This window comes from Anomaloglossus baeobatrachus, chromosome 2 (assembly GCF_048569485.1).
Source record: "Anomaloglossus baeobatrachus isolate aAnoBae1 chromosome 2, aAnoBae1.hap1, whole genome shotgun sequence".
NCBI classification, from domain to species: domain Eukaryota; kingdom Metazoa; phylum Chordata; class Amphibia; order Anura; family Aromobatidae; genus Anomaloglossus; species Anomaloglossus baeobatrachus.
In genome coordinates this window covers 742395377-742414388 of record NC_134354.1, presented here as the reverse complement: position 1 = coordinate 742414388, position 19012 = coordinate 742395377, and the positions used below count along the sequence as shown (strand labels likewise).

Below are 19012 nucleotides of genomic sequence, written 5' to 3'. Positions count from 1 at the left end.
TGGGATACATTGCTAGAATAAAAGGGTACCTGTCACCAGGTTTTTCAATTATGAGCTGCAACCACCACCAGTGAGCCCTTATATACAGCATTCTAGAATCGCCTTCCCAGACCAGTGCGGATGATGCGTCCTACGTCATCCACACAGGCAGGCATTGCGCTCTTGCGCACTTTGATCTATCCGCTGAGGGCAGATCCAAGTACTGTAGGGCGCATGCGCTGGCGGTCTTTGACATTTCCTCGAGTCTATGCGTTACAATGCTTTGATCTGCTCTCAGCAGGGCAGATGAAAGTGCGCAGGACCACAATGCCGGCCTGTGTAGATGATGTAGGACACGTCATCCACACAGGGCTGGGAATGAGGAGGACGATGAACGCAGCAGAGATTTGGCGCCAGACCCGCGACCAGTGACACCCATCACACCAGGCCGCCTCCTAGGTGAGTATAATAAAGATGTTTTTTATGTTCTACAGAGCGGCCTGGGCTCTTATATACAGTTATCTAGAAAGCTGTCTATAAGGGCTCACTGGTGGTGGCAGCAGTTTATAAGGGAAAAACCTGATGACAGGTTCCCTTTAAGGTCTCTGCACAAACCTGGTGATAGATTCATGATAGAGACTATATAGAGAGTCAGAGATCTGCTACTTTTCCCTTGATTTGCATGAGACTTCTGAACCCCAGAGTTGAGTCCAATACTATAAAGGGGAATACGCCTCTAAAATTTTTTGTATTAGTCTTCCATCAGTAATATTTGTATGTGCTTTGTTATAATCCCAGCAGACGACTCTATGAAGCATACACAATACCGTTGCCAATGTCAAGATAATTTATTTGAGAGGAAATCCCCTCTCTCTATTTGCACATTTTTCTCTGCTTGTGACGTGACAAATATTTATCTCGATTTATTCTTTTTCCAATATATATGAACATTTTTGTCAGTTCAGACCCCGTCTTCATCAGGTGCAGAGGTCCATGGGGTTTGAAGCCCTCTGTCTGCCCGTGACTGTACTAAGCAGGGGATACAGATTTGTAGGATGCAGGTTGTGCTATGATTTGGGCTTTTTATAGGCAGGTACCATAAAACTTAATAACATATCCTGACTTACTCCAGTACTTTGAAGTTATAGCATAGTGCCAAATCCTTACTGGAAGGGCTGGATTTGAGTTCTTAAACCTGGGATTTGTTCTCAATGCCTTCTTTAAACTCCTGGCATCCTTGTGAATTTACTGAGGATTGTGCTTTTTCTATATGATTGACATCTAGTAAGGTGGAAGCATTTGGTTGTGTGCCTTTGTTGCTGCATTTAGTAATGGCATTTTAAACTTATGAAAGGGAAAAAAAAAAACAAAATCGGACCCAGCACCAATTCCAAAGTTATGTAAAAATCAAACTTCTTTATTAATACATGGTTAAAAAATTCTTATATGAAGACCAGGTTGAAGAGTATGAAACATAGCACTTTACGCGTTCCGGACTTCATAAATTTAAAAACAAATAAACTAGTCCTTAATCATAATCACTTATGATTAAGGACTAGTTTATTTGTTTTTAAATTTATGGAGTCCGAAACGCGTAAAGTGCTATGTTTTATACTCTTCACCATGGTCTTCATAAAAGAATTTTTTAACCATGTATTAATAAAGAAGTTTGATTTTTACATAACTTTGGAATTGGTGCTGGGTCCGATTTTTTTTCCCTTTCCTACGTTACCTGCTGGCTGGTTTGGACTTACCAGCGGACCACGTGCATCCCTAGGATCTTATGGCTTCGGGTGTCAGGTGAGCTGAAAATCTCTTTTTTCTTCCCACATTTTAAACTTATATCTTTTCTATATTGTTTTCTCTTGTAACTGAGCAAGTGCATTTTGTGTACCTTTTCAATGTCTTATAACAACATGCAGTGGTATAACTAGTCCTGTGGGCCGCAGTTAAAAAATTTTGTACCTGGACCCTTGGACTAGCATGTTGGTCTGATAGACAGGTCCCTGTAATAATGTCCTCCAATCTGTCCCCTTCCAGTAGTAATGTCCCTTCATTCTAGTCCCTTCCTGTAATGTCCCTCCATCCTGGCCTCTTCCTGTAATAATATCCCTCCATACTGGCCTCTTCCTGTAATAATATCCCTCCATACTAGCCTCTTCCTCTAATAATGTTCCTTTATTCTAGCCCCTTCCTGTAATAATGTCCCTTCATTACATCGCCTTCCTGTAATAACGTCCTCTGGCTTGGTTCCTTTTTTGTAATAATATCTTCCATCCTTGCCCTCTCCTGTAATAATCTCTGCCACAGCCCCTATCCTGTAATAATGTCCCTCCATCCTGGCCCCTTCCTGTATTATTGTTCCCTAGCTTCATCCTTCTTTGCAAAAATATCCCCCATATATTCAATCCTTGCCCCTTCCTGTAATAATTTCCTCCATCCTGACCCTTATCCTGTAATATAATGTCCCCTGTCCTGGTCCTTTCCTGGTATAATGTCTCAACAACATTGGGACTGAGTGATCAGGTGACAGGACTGCTGTCATCTGCATATACACCACTGTGGGAGCCCCTGAAGAACCACGGAGTGGACTATAGCCGGGAGGAAACGCGTCGGGCGGGCAACAAGCTATCCGGCTGCTCTTTTGGACAGAAGCAACTTGGCGATCTGTTTGGGATTGTTTGCAGCCATTGAAAGCTAAGTGATATTATTAGCATAAGGCCCAGTATAATTATTCTATGGTTACATCCGAGGTTGTTGTTGGTTGTCCCACTTTGTGGGCATTCATGTTGCTGAAGGATGTGGATAGATTTTAAGGCACATTCACTTGTCTTCTATATTTTTTGTCGACGATTGCCTATTGCCTTGATTTGGACCATCTATGAATTTAATAGTGCTGGGTAAAAACAGTGTCCGCATTGATATGATTTGTGTTGAGCATATAGTTCACAGAAGACTATGGGGTGCATTAGAGTATATGGAGGACTATGGGAGTTATACTATTTGGAACACTATGTGAATTATAATATATGGAGGACTATGGGAGTGTATTATAATATACGGAGGACTATGGGGCACATTATAATTTATGGAGGACTATGGGATGCATTATACTATATGGAGGACTACGGGGTGCATTATACTATATGGAAGGCTATGAGGGTGCATAATACTATATGAAGGACTATGTGTGACCAATTATACTATTTGGAGGACTATGGGGGCTATGTGTGGGCGAATATACTATTTGGAAGGCAATGTGAGGGCTATTATAATATTTGAAGGGCTTTAAGAGAGCCTCTATAAGTTATGGAAGGATATTTGACGGCCATTATACTGTATGCAAGCAATTATACTGTGTGAAGGTTTGTGTGGTGTCCATTATACTGTGCGGAGGGCTAGTGGGGGGTCATTATACAGTGCGAAGGGGTGTGGGGGCCATTAACTGTATATAGGTCCACTATTCTGCACAGAAGGCTGTGGGGGGAGGTCACAGTTGAGGAGCATATTGTGTTGGGAGTCACTATACTTTACCGGGGTAGCTGAGGGGGGTACAGTAGGGTCATCCTACTGTATATGTGGAGGATTCCCTGTGGGGTATAATACAGTGTTTGTGGGGCACTTTTGTTGGCATCACACTTTATGGATGAAATGAAAGGGGAATCTAGGGGCTTCAATAGGAGGCAAATTACTTTGTAAGGGCTGTAAAGTTGTGACATATAATCTTATGTGATCCAGGAAAAATATGAATTAATATACTTATTTTTTCAATTAGAACTTCTGCTATGGGGTTCCATGATTTCTATGTACGTCCCTGTCATCAGGGTATCTGCAAAGGAAGGTGTGAAGGTTGTGGGATCATCCCATGAGGGGTCAGGTGAAGTAATGACGGTCTGACCTCAAATAATGGTGGAAGGGTCAGCAGAGGTCATAGTGAATAACATAACAGCATAGACTTAACCATAATTTGCAGTGAGCTGTAGATCGGTCAGTCTCTGTTCAGATGTCTGCTCTGATGTATGTTTTGGATGCTTGTTTTTTGCTGATTCCTCTTTACTGCCAAATAGTAGTTCTCCGGGGAAATAAAATACGTCTGTGATTTCTTCCAAGTCAGCTATATTGAAGCAAAATGTATTACAATATTATGGTATGCATTAAACGTTTTTCAACCTCAGGTGCTACGTGCACGTTACAGGGGATGGGTGGAGATGGAGGAAGCCAACAGTTCAGCTTGAGTCGATGCAAGAATATGAGAAAAACAACCTAAAAATATCTACGGTAAATGTTTTACAGCATAATATTCCTCGTATGCGTTGGACAACCCTTTTTTTTCTTATTATGTCCTTTAAAATTTTGTCTCACTGCTAAAATTCTCAGGGATCAGCTGTAATCTGCCTGGGAACATAAAAGCAAGTGTTCAATACCCGTACAGCGCCACCACTGGGGACATGAGGTATTACACATTGGCATTGCTATCTAAAATGTATAGGTGTGTTGATCCTCTGAAGTGAGAGGCTATCTTTTTAGAAAGTCTCCATTCTGGTAACCCCCGTTTTAGTAATTTAAAATATCCTAATAGGGTATGGGAGTTTTTTTCGGAGCCGGTACAACCAATTTAAATGGTCACATTGCTCATTCATAGTATACATGTCCAGTCCGAAAATGCAGCTCACATGGGTAATGTTAGAAACTTTGGAAATAAGGATATCTGGGGGTCAATTTTTTTTGTATCCACAGAAGTACAACATCGCTGTGTGGTTTTTATGGATGAGCCACCCCTAACGAACAACTAAGGCCATGTGGTGTTGAGTATTTGGTGAGGTTTTTTTATCACAGTATTTGGAAGCCAAAACCAGGAGTGGGTAAAAAATTCAGAAGTGGTGCCCGTGTTTCTACAGGGTGGGCCATATGTATGGATACACTCTGGGTGTGCCATAAGTATGGATACACCCTGATAAAAAAAAAGTAAAGTTGAATTCAAAATGGCCGCCATGGGCGTCACCTGACCTCAAATGTTTTGCCCCTCCCATGTGCTAATATGCCGCAAACGGTAAGGTGATATCAGCAACCACTTACATTTTATCAGGGTGTATCCATACTTATGGCCCCCCTTGTATTATACTTTTCCTCTGACTGTTCCACTCCTGGTTTTGTCTTACAAATACTAAGGTAAAATACTGACCAAATACTCAATGTGTGCACGTAGCCTTATTAATATTTATTATTATAATGCCATTTATTCTATGGCGCTTTACATGTGAAAAGGGGTACACATATTAGGGACAAGTACAATAGTCATTAACAATACAAAGTACAGACTGGTACAGAAGGAGAGAGGACCCTGCCAGCGAGGGCTCACAGTCTACATGGAATAGGTGAGGATACAGTAGGTGTGAGTAGAGCTGGTCATGTGGTGGTACAGTGGACTGAGGGTTACTGCAGGTTGTAGGCTTGATGGAAGAGGTGGATCTTGATGTTCCTTTTTGAAGGTTTCCAAAGTAGATGAGAGTCTTATATGTTGGCGTATAGAGTTCCAGACTAGTGGAGCTGCATTGGAGCAATCTTGGATGCGATTCGGAGAAAAGGAGATATGTCAGGAGGTGAGGAGATATTGTGAGGATCGGAGGTTAAAAGGTTAAAGTACCCGGGAGACTAGGTCACACACTTACGGAGGAAAAATGCTGCAAATGGCTTTGTATATCATGGTTAGGGTTTTGAACTGGAGTTTTTGGGGAATGGGGAGCCAGTGAAGGGATTGGAAGAGAGGAGAGGCCAGGGAATAGTGGGAAGACAGCTGGATGGTTGGGCAACAATTTGTCATAGATTGTTCAGGTGCGAGAGTGTTAGAAAGGAAACCACAGAGCAGGATGTTGCAGTAGTTAAGGCGGGAGATGATGAAGGTATGCAATAGCGTTTTTGCAGATTCTTGGTTAAGGAAGGTATCAAATATTTTTGAGATGGAGTCAGCAGGAGGTGGAGAAAGCTTGTTTGTGGGTGGCACAGTAGCTAAGTAGTTAGCATTACCTTCTTGTAGCCCTGGAAAGACAACATCTGTAATGAGTTTGTAATGTTTTCCCTGTGTTTGTGTGGGTTTCCTCCCGGTATTCTGGTTTCCTCCCACACTCCAAAGGCATACTGATAGGGAACTAAAGGGGGTATTACACGCTACGATATCGTTAATGATTTATCGTCGGGGTCACGTTGTTTGTGATGCACATCGGCGTCATTAACGATATCGCAGCGTGTGACACTTATGTGCGACCTAAAACGATCGCAAAAGCGGCAAAAATCGTTTGCCGCGGAGAGGTCGTCCTAAAACAAAAAACGTTTTCTTTTTATTAGCGATGTTGTTCTTCGTTCCTGCGGCAGCACACATCTCTGTGTGTGACACCGCAGGAACGACGAACATCTCCTTACCTGCCTGCACCGGCTATGCGGAAGCAAGGAGGTGGGCGGGATGTTTATGTACCGCTCATCTCCGCCCCTCCACTTCTATTGGATGCCTGTCATGTGACGTCGCTGTGACGCCGCACGACCCGGCCCCTTAGAAAGGAGGCGGATTGCCAGCCAGAGCGACGTCGCAGGACAGGTAAGTTCGTATGACGGGTGTAAGCGAGGTTGTGCGCGATGGGCAGCGATTTGCCCGTGTCGCACAACCGACGGGGGCAGGTACAATCGCTTGCGATCTCGCTAGCGAGATCGCAGCGTGTAAAGCCCGCTTTAGATTGTGAGCCCCAATGAGGACAGTGTTGCTGATGTATGTAAAGCGCTATGGAATTAATAGCATTATATCAGTGAAGAAATATTATTATTATTATTATTATTATTATTATTATTAATAATAATAATAATAATAATAATAATAAGTGTGGCTCAAAGGAGAATGCAGAGTCAAGGGCTACCCCAAGACAGCGTGCATGCTGGATTGGGGAAAGTGAGCAGCCATTGACTTTGATGGATAGGTCAGTTGGGGGGATTGAGTGAGGAGGAGGAAAGATGATGAATTCAGTTTTGTCCATGTTTAGTTTTAGAAATCGAGCAGAGAAAAAGGATCAAATAGCAGACAGGCATTGTGGGATTCTGGTTAGTAAGGTGATATCAGGTCCAGAGAGGTAGATCTGTGTGTCGTCAACGAAGAGGTGATACTGAAAGCTGTGGGACTCTATGAGCTATTGCAGGCCGAAGGAGTAAATTGAGAAGAGCAGGGGTCCAAGAACTGAACCTTGGGGGACACTGACAGATAGGGGGTGAGATGAGGAGGTGGTGTGAGAGTGGGAGACGCTGAAAGTTTGGTCGGTTAGGTATAAAGAGATCCAAAATAACTCCAAGTCTGTGATGCCAAGAAAAGAGAGAATCTATAGTAGAAGGGAATGGTCCACTGTGTCAAAAGCAGAGGACAGGTCCAGGAGAAAGAGGACAGAGTAGTGTCGATTGGATTTGGTGGTTAGTAGGTCATTGGGGATTTTAGTTAAGGCAGTTTCAGTGGAATGATGTGGCTGGAAGCCAGATTGTAGATGGTCAAAGAGGGAGCAGGTGAAGAGGTGTGAGGACAGTTCAAGATGGAAATGCTGTTCCAGTAGTTTGGAGGTATAAGGTAGAAATGATATGAGGCAATAGCTAGACACAGGGGATGGGTCAAGGGGGAACTGTTGAGGATGGGTGTGATTGAGGCATGTTTGAAGGGTAAGGGGAAGACACCAGTTGTTAGGGATAGGTTGAAGAGATTGGTTAGGGTCAGGATGAAGACTGCGGTGAGGTTGGGGATGAAGTGGGACGGGAGTGGGTCAAGTGCACAGGTGGTGAGATGTGATCTGGAGAGTAGAGAGGAAAGCTTATATTCTGTAATGGTGGAAAAGCTGGTTTTGAAGAAAGAGGGCTGACTAGTTATGAGGAGCCTGTAGGGCAAAGCTTTCTCTTCTGCTTGAAGAAAGAGGCAAAGTCTTTGGCTGAGAGGAGAGGGAGGAGGTGCTGAGGGATGGAGGAGAAAAAGTGTTGAATAGCTGTTTAGGGTTTTGAGATAGGGAGGATATGAGAGATAAAAAGGTTTGTTTTATAGCAGTGAGTATGGACTTCAAATTGGTGAGGAATGTTTGTATGTGATGAAGTGCTACTTTTACTCTGATTTTTCAACTCTTGGTTTTGGCTTACAAATACCGAGGTAAAAACTCTCCAAACACTCAACAAGTGCACATAGTGTAAGAAAGACTTTTAGGCCATCCCACCATCAGTGTTTATTGATATTTTCTGCACCAATGCCGCACCTTAGTTTATTTATGTTTTTTGTTACATGCAGTTGTCGCGGGCGGAGGAGGGGACGCCGCGCTCTCCCACTGCTTGGGTCCGGCTGGCACTGCGGCCTGCCGCTGCTCGGTGGCTCGAGCGATGGGCCGGATCCCGGGGACTCGAGCGGCGCTCCTCGCCCGTGAGTGAAAAGGGGATTGGGTGTTTTGGGATAGTTTATTGTCCGTGACGCCACCCACGGTTGTGGTGATTGATTAACACCACCGCTGCTCTGTATGGGGAGCCCGGGAGTGATGGTATGGAGCAGCCAGTTGTTGATGTGCCCCTCCGTGGGTAGGGGTTGTGGTGCTCCCGGGGCCCGGTGATGGGATTGGAATGGTGGACAGGCGGGTATGGGGCCTGTGGAGGTGCAGGGGCGCAGGGACAGTGCTGTGCCACACGGCACGGAGGTACTCACTCAGCCAGTAAACACGACACAGTTCTCGGTAAACAAACGGCTGGTTGGACGGGTCCGTCGGACGGTTCACGGTGCTGATGTTCCCTGCAGTTAGCGGTGACGGTCTCTTCCCTGCACCTATGAAAGTCTCTTTGGTAGCGATGGGTCCCCACTGGTTACCCGCTCCTCGGCTTCAAGCTAGGCCGAAGGAGCCCTACTTTACCCGCAGGCGCTGGCCCTGGGAAACTGGTGCCCTGGCGGTGTCTCCCCTTCATGGTCGGGCTGTTGCCTTCAATCGGGACTTGGTTGTTAGGAGACAGACGTCCCCTTCACTGACTGATTTGGCAAATTATGGCGACTCCTAGCCTTGCCGGGATCCGAAAGGCCCCTGCCCTGGTGCTGACTGTTCTTCGTATACTGCTCCAGTACCGCCGGGTCACCACCCGTCCGCGGTCCTTCCAGCAACCTCCAAACAGTCCCACTGCAGACTATCACCGCCGTCTGCTGACCTTGCTGTCACAGTCCGGGGCACACACCCGGACCAACTTCAGGCTTTACTACTGTCACTTTCCACTGTCTCTACTCTCACTGTTTACTCCTTCTACTTCCTCCTCCTAAACTCATCTGCCTGGTTCTTCCCGCCTCCAGGGCTGTGAACTCCTCGGTGGGTGGAGCCAACCGCCTGGCCCACCCCCTGGTGTGGACATCAGCCCCTGGAGGAAGGCAACAAGGATTTTGGTAGCTTAGGTGTACCTGCAGGGAATGTGGGGGTGCATGTGATGTTGTGACCTGTGACCCCTGGCTTGCCCAGGGCGTCACACATTTTTTACTCATGCTTTTTTATCTCAATTTAGTTGGTTGAAACACAAGCAACAGAGCAAACAGGAAGTTGCCTACAGCAAAGACACAAGTTTATTACTACAGATTATAGTGGTATAAAATAATGCATAATTATAACCTTTCCCATCTCATAAGGTAGACTATCACTGCCCACATCCTAAGAAAGCCATTGTAGGCATGGTCTCTGATATGTGTAAAACTCGCCTGTAAATTATGGTAGGCATGGTCTGTGATTGTCATGAGTGTATCTTGCTTGGGGGAGACCGCAGGTAAATCTGGTGTCAGAAGGACACAGTACCTTACTGCTGGCAGGTTCACTACTGTTATTTGATAACATGTCCTTGTTTGTGATACCGTGCATCCTTTTCTGGCTGGCTGCTTGCTGTAGCTTCCAATCTCAGGTGTGGCTCTTTGAGATCACTCCCTTTCACTATTTGTCATGTCATCTGATCACATGATGCCAGTGATAGACACTGAATCTTCATTTCTATGTGGTCCACTTTGGAAGGAGCCTGCTCTGGAAGAAGTCTGTTGTGTTGTGTACAGCAGTGGTGTTTGCTGCACTGAAGCTGCCTGGAGTGTCTCTTCCTTTGCATGTCTATTTCCCCCGTTTGTATTCCTACCCTCATGTTTCTGTATTGTAGTGGCGAGTCCAGTGTTCACGTCGGCCTACTCACTAGCCAGGGTGAGTGTAGGGCTAGCCGATGACCTAAGGTATCCGGCTCGGCGATAGGTTGTAAAAACCTATATAGGGATGCTAGGGAGCTCAGGAAGCTTGAGGTCAGTCCAGGAGGTGTCCCCCTCACCCCTCTCCCTAGTGGCAGGGACCTTCATTGTATCGTGTTCCCTATGTGTTGTAACATCTTCTGGGGGTTTACCAAGTACTAGGTGCACCCTGCTAGTCACGTGTGTGACAGTGATATGTGCAGAAGTGCCATGTGCAGAGAGCAAGTACAAGTGACATCTATTGCTCATGGTAAATCATGTGTTATCTGCCTCCATCTTTATGGTAGAGGCCTTACCTTTTATTTCAATGATCTTTGACATTATCCTGGTGCACAAAGCTCAAGCGGAAAAGAGCAAAAAAGGGAAATGTCAATCTGCTGCTATTTTTTTTTTTTTAATTAAATATAGAAACATGGAAAATTAAAACCAAAATACATTATCAATTGTAAGAAGATCTAAATTGCTTGATTTAAACATTAATTTTCTGATAAATATAATTTAGGCATATGATAATGATGATGATGATGATAATGATGATGGAACGCCCCTAATTTATTTAAGTCAGTCATGACAGATGTAAACAGCTTGCATCTCCTCCAGAATAGCCACGGCTCATTAGGAGAACAATGATGTCCCAAGCAATGTTATTAATTACATAATCGCTGGCTACAGCAGTCACGTCTCATTAACTCTCCATACTCGTAATGATAATGAATTGGCTCATCCTACTGAATTTCGAGACCACTCTGCACTTCCGAAAAAAGTGCTTAGTGGGGGGTGGTGGATCAGCTGGACTTGTCTACTCTACAAGGGGTAACAAACTATTAAACAGTGGGAATCTTAAGAATGAGACCCCCGTGGTTCATCTGGTTGGCAAAAACGTGTGAAGCAGGATCTAATGTCTGTTGAGTCTGGAAGGATTTGGCCTGAACTCTACAATTAGGATCAATATGGATGTGAAGGGATGGATTATTCCTTCTTGAACCTGTTGATTCCTTAGAAGATAAGTGACTCCTGAAATTTAGGGAAATTAGATTATACCAGCTGTTGTGAGAATATATTTGGTTGAGTTTAGATGAATAGCTGTGTTCTAGTAGGGTCTCGGTTTGATGACTGCTGTCCGATACCTTGGCCAAGAGTTAGTATCTGAAGATCTGAAAAAGAGATCGTCTCTGAGAAGCTTCTTAATTAGTCCAAATGAAAGCATCATTATTTCCTAGAAAAGATATTTGCAAAAGCATAGATGAGTTTGATCAAGCAATATTGTGATTAATTAGAATAATTTTTTAAATAAGGCACCTAAAACTTAGCTTTTAATACTACCTGTTTTAAAAAAAGGTCACCAATCTGACCCAAGTGATTAAAATCATAACACCGCATGTGTGGCGCCCCTGACCTGGTCAGGCACCACTGAGTACTGCACCCATGCTGGGGACAGTACAATACAGGTAATCCAGAAGGCTGACAGGGGTGTGGAACACAGGCGCATAGTGACCAGGTCTCACACATGTACCCATGAGAGGACCCCTGGGGATCCCAGGAGGGGGCAAGCCTTCACCTTCACTGGAATAGTGGAGGGGGTAGAGCCTCCATCTCCTCTCAAGGGGTGTGGTGGAGAGTCTGGTTGCTAGGTGGCGTAGGCAAGAACAGGAGAGGAGGAGCAGTGAGCCAGGTCAGTGTAGAGTCCAGGGAGCTCAAGTGAGGAGCAGATCCCTGGAGCTGTGCAATCTGACAGCGTCCGCGCAGTGGCTACAGACGGGGGAGAACGGTCAACTAGGAGTGCTGCCTGAAAGCCAGCTTCAGCTAGAGAGTGCACGGAGTGGGAAGTAAGGAGACTGCTAGAGAGCACCAGGCCCAACCGGGCGGCAGATCCCGAAGCGGGGATAGATTCAACTTTCTTCTGCTAAACCTGCCGGTGTGGGGCTCTTAAAGCCCACACCACAACACTACAAAAGCCGCAGCCACGTAACCGCAAGTTAGGGCCCATAGGTCATAGGAGGCAAGAGGCTGGAGTGGCCTGGTCCGGGGAACAAGCACACGGCGAAACAAGAAGGGGAGAGAGGCTTGGAGCATCTTCCCTGGGTGACCCCCATAGGGACTCAAAGTCGGGGTTACCCCAAACCACCAAGGGCTAAGGAAGGCGAGTCAGTAGTCACCCTCATAAAGTCAGCCTGAAGGATACCTGGTTCCACCTGGTTCGTCCCAGCTACGCCCGGGTTACTCACCCTGCCATCAAATGTGAGTAAAAACCCTGAAAGACACTCTGCCTGTGTGGTCATTCTGCGACTTGTAGTACTACAAACCTACACCGGGCCCTGGGGCTTGCCTCACTCTCAGGAGGCTACTACATCCGACTGCACCCACCATCAGCCCCAGGCGTCCCCTAACCTGCAGTGGCGGTCCCCACTGACCGCAATACTGAGAGTGGCGTCACGATCAAACAAGAAGATTTCCTACCAGTGACGGAGATCCAGCAACGTGGAGTCCCTGAAGGTAATGCACCGACACCGACACAACACCTGTGGGGCTTCACACATGCATAATATTTCTATTTTGGTCCTTAAACGCTAGGAACCAATTAAATCCTAGGAGTACATGATGCTGCAATTCCTTCACAATACATTTAGAATAATCGGAACAATCTCACACGATCTTCTTAGAACTTGCTAGGGTCCAATTTTTGAATTTACTGGAACCCAAAATTTGCCATCTGTTTCTTCCAACGCGTTTCCTCACAAGATTCCTCAGGGAAGTCACCTATATGGCATTCTTAGGTATTCCCACATATTAGTCCAAACATTCGGACTTATTCCAATAACATACATGTTACAGCAGTGGTGGCGCTCATATCTCATATCATATTTCCCCAGCCTCGCCACTCTGCCAATCCCTTCACTGGCTTCTCATCGCCTAATGACTCCAGTTCAAAACATTAACCATGACATACAAAGCCATCCACAACCTGTCTCCTCCCTACATCTGTGACCTAGTCTCCCGGTACCTACCTGCACACAACCTCAGATCCTCACAAGATCTCCTTCTCTACTCCTCTCTTATCCCCTCTTCCCACAATCGCATACAAGATTTCTCCCGTGCCTCCCCCATACTCTGGAACGCTCTACCTCAGCATATCAGACTCTCCCCTACCGTGGAAAGCTTCAAGAGGAACCTCAAGACCCACCTCTTCCAACAAGCCTACAACCTACAATAGCCCTCAGTCCAGTACACCACTCCGCAACCAGCTCTGTCCTCACCTATTGTACCATCACCCATTCCCTGTAGACTGTGAGCCCTCGTGGGCAGGGTCCTCTCTCCTCCTATACTAGTCTGTTTTGTACTGTTAATGATTGTTGTATGTATATCCTCTTTCACTTGTAAAGCGCCATGGAATAAATGGCGCTATTATAATAAATAATAATAATATCTCTTATATTGTATTGTTCCACTCAGTCCACTTTTATGCATTTGGCAGCAGCGGCGGCATTCCTCGCTCAGTTCAGCTTCAGTCATAGTCAAGCTAGCAAGAGTTAACCTCTCCTAGCTTGCTGCTTAGACTCCTTTGATCCCATGCTGTGAGGAAGCCAATTACGTATGCTCCTCTCATACTTAAGCTGGATGAAATCTTTTACCTATGCCAGCTATAGGTTATACTGTGTTGGTCTGTGTGTTTTGGTGTCCCAACTATCTGGAGAGTGTTGCCTTTTGCCTGCAGTGATTGTGGAGTTTACCCGTTGTCTTGTTGTTTCCTTCCTGCTCTTGTTTTCCTCTTGACCTTTTATTGTCTTATACCTCTGTGAAAAGGTACTGTGTGACAGAGTTTTGGTTTCCCTTGTGTGTCTATTTTTGTGGGTTTAATCTCACTCCTGTCCCGGTCTTCCCTGTGGGAAGGAGAGGGGGCAGCAGATCAGGGCTGCTCAGGAGCAGGGCCAAGAAGTTAGGGCATCTCCCACCTTTAGGGGTATCCCTGAGACTAGCAATAGCATAGGGTCCCTAGACTGAGGGTTAGCCTAGGAGCCTCGGTTTCCTGCTATCCCCATAGTAATCATGACAGCTGCCGCCAGTCCCTGGGCCTAGCAGCTCTGCAAATGTAGACAGTACGAGGTCAGTGATTGCCTCCCGTTGCTCTTGGCTTGATGTCACTAATGAAGCTGGAAAACAAACGTCGAATCAGAATATGAAGATGGAGCGCTGGTCCTGGTGGGGAATGGACTGCAGGACTGTTTCTGTTATTTTAAATATAGGCATGCCAATGGTATGCAGAATACTGAAATAGGGAAAAACCCATAAAGTGTTAAGTTTGTTTAGTTTATCACTGCCCTAGTGGAAAGTCTAGTGCTGGTTGTGCAGAAGTGATGCTTGTAATTTTCCTCATCGACATTTCCTCCAAAACCCGTCCCACATAGTAGTTATTCGGCAGCTGCTGCCAATCAAAAAGCTGTACATTTGTGTAACTTTACTTGCCTGTATTTCAAAAACTATACATCCAATCTGACAACGAAATATATGTATAGAATCAGCATGGTAGTGCCAGTATAGCACTGGCTTTAGTTTATATAGGAAAATCCTGGTGATTGGTTCCCTTTAAGACCATGCCCCCTTGAAGCCACATTTGCCTCCTCAAAAAATGATTGTTTGGGTGTTTGGTTCCTTTCTGATGATAAACATTTCTGAATGTAAGATTTTCAGGAGGTTTTTGAATGATTAGGCGTGTGCCCAGTTGATGTGACAACTAGAGTTGAGAGAGTACCTAACTATTCGTACTCGCTATACTCATAACGAATACTGTCTAATACTCGTGTGTTCATTCCAAATAGCGTGTGCAATGCAAGTCAATGGGGAAAAACTCGCAACGTAACGAGTAACCCGAATGCCGTACTATTTTTGTACTCGCACAAATAGTACGGCATTCAGGTTACTCGTTACATTGCGAGTATTCCCCATTAACTTGCATTGCACACGCTATTCGGAATGAATACGCGAGTATTAAACAGTATTCGTTATGAGTATAACAAGTACGAATAGTTAGGTACTCGCTCAACTCTAGTGACAACTCATCCTTCTGCAAGTATGGTCTAGTTTTGACTATGGCTACTAATGGGTGACACCATTGTTGAGTACATGCCTGGATGCTATTCCTATATGTATTTTCATTCATATTAGAATATTGCCTTTTTGTTTAGTTACACTTTGGCTCCAGAATGGTGACCACAATCATTTTGGAACTCATGATAGTTGGTTATTAGAGACACAGCACTAATGGCCTACACATGTCTGTGGCATCCGAATGTCATAGGCAAAGAGTTATCATTTCTGTCTATAAAATACTGTATATTCAAAAGCAAATTAATAGTAAAAACTAGAAATGTTATATTCACAATTCATGTCTGCCTAGGAATCAAAAATGAAGACTCATTCGGCTTCCATACATACATTTGTTTCTCTTTACATTCTTGTCTTGGGTTGGACGACACACTTAAGTGAAAGGGTTTTCTTAACCCTAAAGACAAAATATTAGTGGAGTGAGGACTTATTTCTTTACGTATACATTTACCAGGCAGAAGATTTGATTCTCATCAGAAAAGTCAACACAGTAATTTCTGGAAGAAGAGAATGTCCTCTTTACATTAGAAAGGGGATATTGTGGCATGTGATTCACCATTGGTGGAGAGGTTAATGAGGTTGTGACATGAAGTAGACCCCTGTCTAGATGACCTAGTAGGTCATATGGACGTCCTACTGCTCAAATTGTCAGCCAATGTCAAATTCCAATGGTTGATTGTTGGAGAATCCAAGCGGTAGACTCAGCTGGTGGCCATGGTGGCTGACTTTACAAAAAGTGTGTTTATGTAGCAACTAGTGCAATAATGCACATTTGGTCTATTCTAAATTGAGCTGTGTTGATCCAGAAGGAGGAGATAGTAAACCCTTATATTGAGTTAATTCTCATCTCCAAAGTGAATTAAGCTTGTATTAGAGAGTTGGTGTGAATTGATTCACAGGACCATGTCCATCGGTCAGTTCCGTGATCTGTGGCCATTGGACATGATGCCTGAGAGTTGCCTCTTACCTGACAGAATCTGTGGCTCCTCTTTGATTACCTGACCTGACATGGCATCACATGTACATCACGCCGTTACGATGACCTCACATGAGGCCGGCTAGTCAAAAGAGAAACGGGGATGCCGTCAACTGACAGGTCGTTCTGAAGACTCCCGTCCAGCGGCCAAATATTTCTGACACACTCGATGGATTACATCTTGTGAATCAATGCGCACTCTGTCTTGCATATATAATATTGTGCTCTCTTTTGTGATTACCAGGACATTTTAGGACTATAATTTATTTACAAAATATCTAATTTTCTATTTGCAGAAAATGAAGAGTTTGGCACAAAGACGCCAGTCTGCGCCATCACTTGTATTAAGCAAAGCCCTGAATAAGTCAAGGACCATAACCAAGTAAGTGATAAATCCTACTGAGCCCCTGATGATGTATTAACAAAAATTTAAGGCAGCATTATATACTGATGTAGCAGGGCTGAACATGTCAGTACCAGATGTGAGTTTGTTGTTTGGCCCAGATCCTTGTAATTTCACAATGTTGTCGCTGTGGTTTCCTATATGAATGCTGGGAAACCTGCTGAGTTATTTTAACTCAGAGAGATACCATAGTTATGTTATGTTCACATCATGTTTGGCCTCTACATAGCGTACATGCAATAATGTACATATTACATGAATGCCTTCTATTGATGCCATACAGCGGCATAGGACTCATACAAAAAAAAACATTATTATTATGATTTATTATTATAGCGCCATTTATTCCATGGTGCTTTACATGTGAAAAGGCATACACATAATAGGAACAAGAACAATACAAGGCACATACTGGTACAAGAGGAGAGAGGTCCCTGCCCGCGAGGGCTCACATTCTACAGGGGATGGGTGAGGATACAGTAGGTTAGGGTAGAGCTGGTGGTGCAGCGCTGTGGAGGACTGAGGGTTATTGCAGGTTGTAGGCTTTTCGGAAGAGGTAGGTTTTCAGGTTCCTTTTGAAGCTTTTCAAGGTAGGTGAGAGTCTGATTTGTTGTGGCAGAGAATTCCAGAGTATGGGGGAGACACGGGAGAAATCTTGTATGCTATTGTGGAAAGAGGAGATGAGAAGGAAGTAGAGAAGAAGATCTTGTGAGGATCGGAGGTTACGTGCAGGTAAGTATCAGGAGACTAGATTGCAGGTGTATGGAGGAGACAGGTTGTGGATGGCTTTGAATGTCATAGTTATGGTTTTGAACTGGAGTCGGGCAATGGGAAACCAGTGAAGATATTGGCAGAGCGGAGAGGTCGGGAGTAGCAGGGGGACAGGTAGAGTAGTCGGGCAGCATAGTTTAGAATAGATTGTAAGGGAGCGAGACTGAAGGGAGGCCACAGAGCAGGGGATTGCAGTAGTCAAGGTGGGAGATAATAAGGGCATGCACTGGTGTTTTTGTAGCTTCATGAGAAAGGAATGTACAAATCCGGGAAATATTTTTGACTTGGATGTGTCAAGAAGTAAAGAGGGTTTGGATGTGTGGCTTGACACACATAAACATTTGACTTACACAATATGGTCAAAACTTATCATTGAATTTAAGAGGGGTTCTGTAATCGGATGTCTCCGGTGTAAGTCAGCTTGTGATATTTTGGACAATTGTAGCCTCCAACTTGATGGGACCAGTTTGGGGGAAGGCTATTTTCTGTTCCCCATGACTGTGCTCCAGAGTACAATGCAAGGTCCATAAAGACACAGTTGGGGGAGATTGTAAAAATGTGTAAGGCAACAAAGAGCCTGGACCTCAACCCCAGCCAACACCTTTGGGATTAACCAGAATGGAGATTGTGAGTTCTGTCCAATCCTACAACATTACAGTCTGACCTCACTAATGCTCCTCAGGATGAAGGGGAAAATAATCCCACAGACACTTTCAAAGTCTTGGAGAAATCCTTCCCAGATTAGTGGGAGCTGTTCTAGCTACAAAGCAGAGATAAACTTCATATTAATGTCTATGGATTTAAAATGGGAGATTATAAAAACTCTTGTGAGTTAAATGTGGAGGCCTCCCAATATTTTTGTCTCGGTATAGCATCCAACAGAGGGTGTGCATTAAACAGAGGTCTATGTGTGAGGTAAACACAGCTGAGGTAACAAATTCACCTCTTCTACCTCTGCTCATATGTTTATTTAGATGCACCGTACTTTTCGTTTTATAAGACTCAATGACAAGCCAAGATCTCATCTGCAGGAAGATCAATGGGCTGGAGGAGGCACGTTCGCATATGAGATCTTGAGCCAAGAGCTCCATCTGCGCAAGTGCCAACTCCAGGCTATTATTTGAAGCCTGCACCGCCGATATTTTCAGAATGACTGCCCCTGCAGCACAGCCCGAGTGCACTGCCCACAGTAAGGTCGAAGCACAGCGTCCGCGGCCTGCAGCATCTCCTGCGACCCCTGTCTACCTCCCCCGACAAGCTACATTCAGATTATACGACATACTCCTCATTTTCCTCCCATTTTTTTGTGAAACAGTATATTGTATAGGTCATCGTGTGGACGACGCTATGTATGTCGCGGGCGGAGGAGGGGACGCTGCGCTCACCCACTGCTCGGGTCCGGCTGCTGCTGCTGCTGCTCGGTGGTGGCTCGAGCGGTGGGCCGGATCCCGGGGACTCGAGCGGCGTTCCTCGCCCGTGAGTGAAAGGGGGTGGTTTGGGTTTAGGGATATTGTCCGTGATGCCACCCACAGTTGTGGTG

General features: G+C 44.9%; 1 protein-coding gene across 1 annotated transcript in view; it reads left to right on the top strand.

The window, feature by feature from the left end:
• The window catches only part of ARHGAP20 (Rho GTPase activating protein 20), a 196845-nt gene that overhangs the window by 35326 nt on the left and 142507 nt on the right, over positions 1 to 19012 (top strand). Inside the window, exon 2 of the mRNA XM_075337427.1 lies at positions 16595 to 16680. Coding sequence (XP_075193542.1) covers positions 16595 to 16680 — 86 coding nt within the window. The remainder of the gene's footprint in view (positions 1 to 16594; positions 16681 to 19012) is intronic.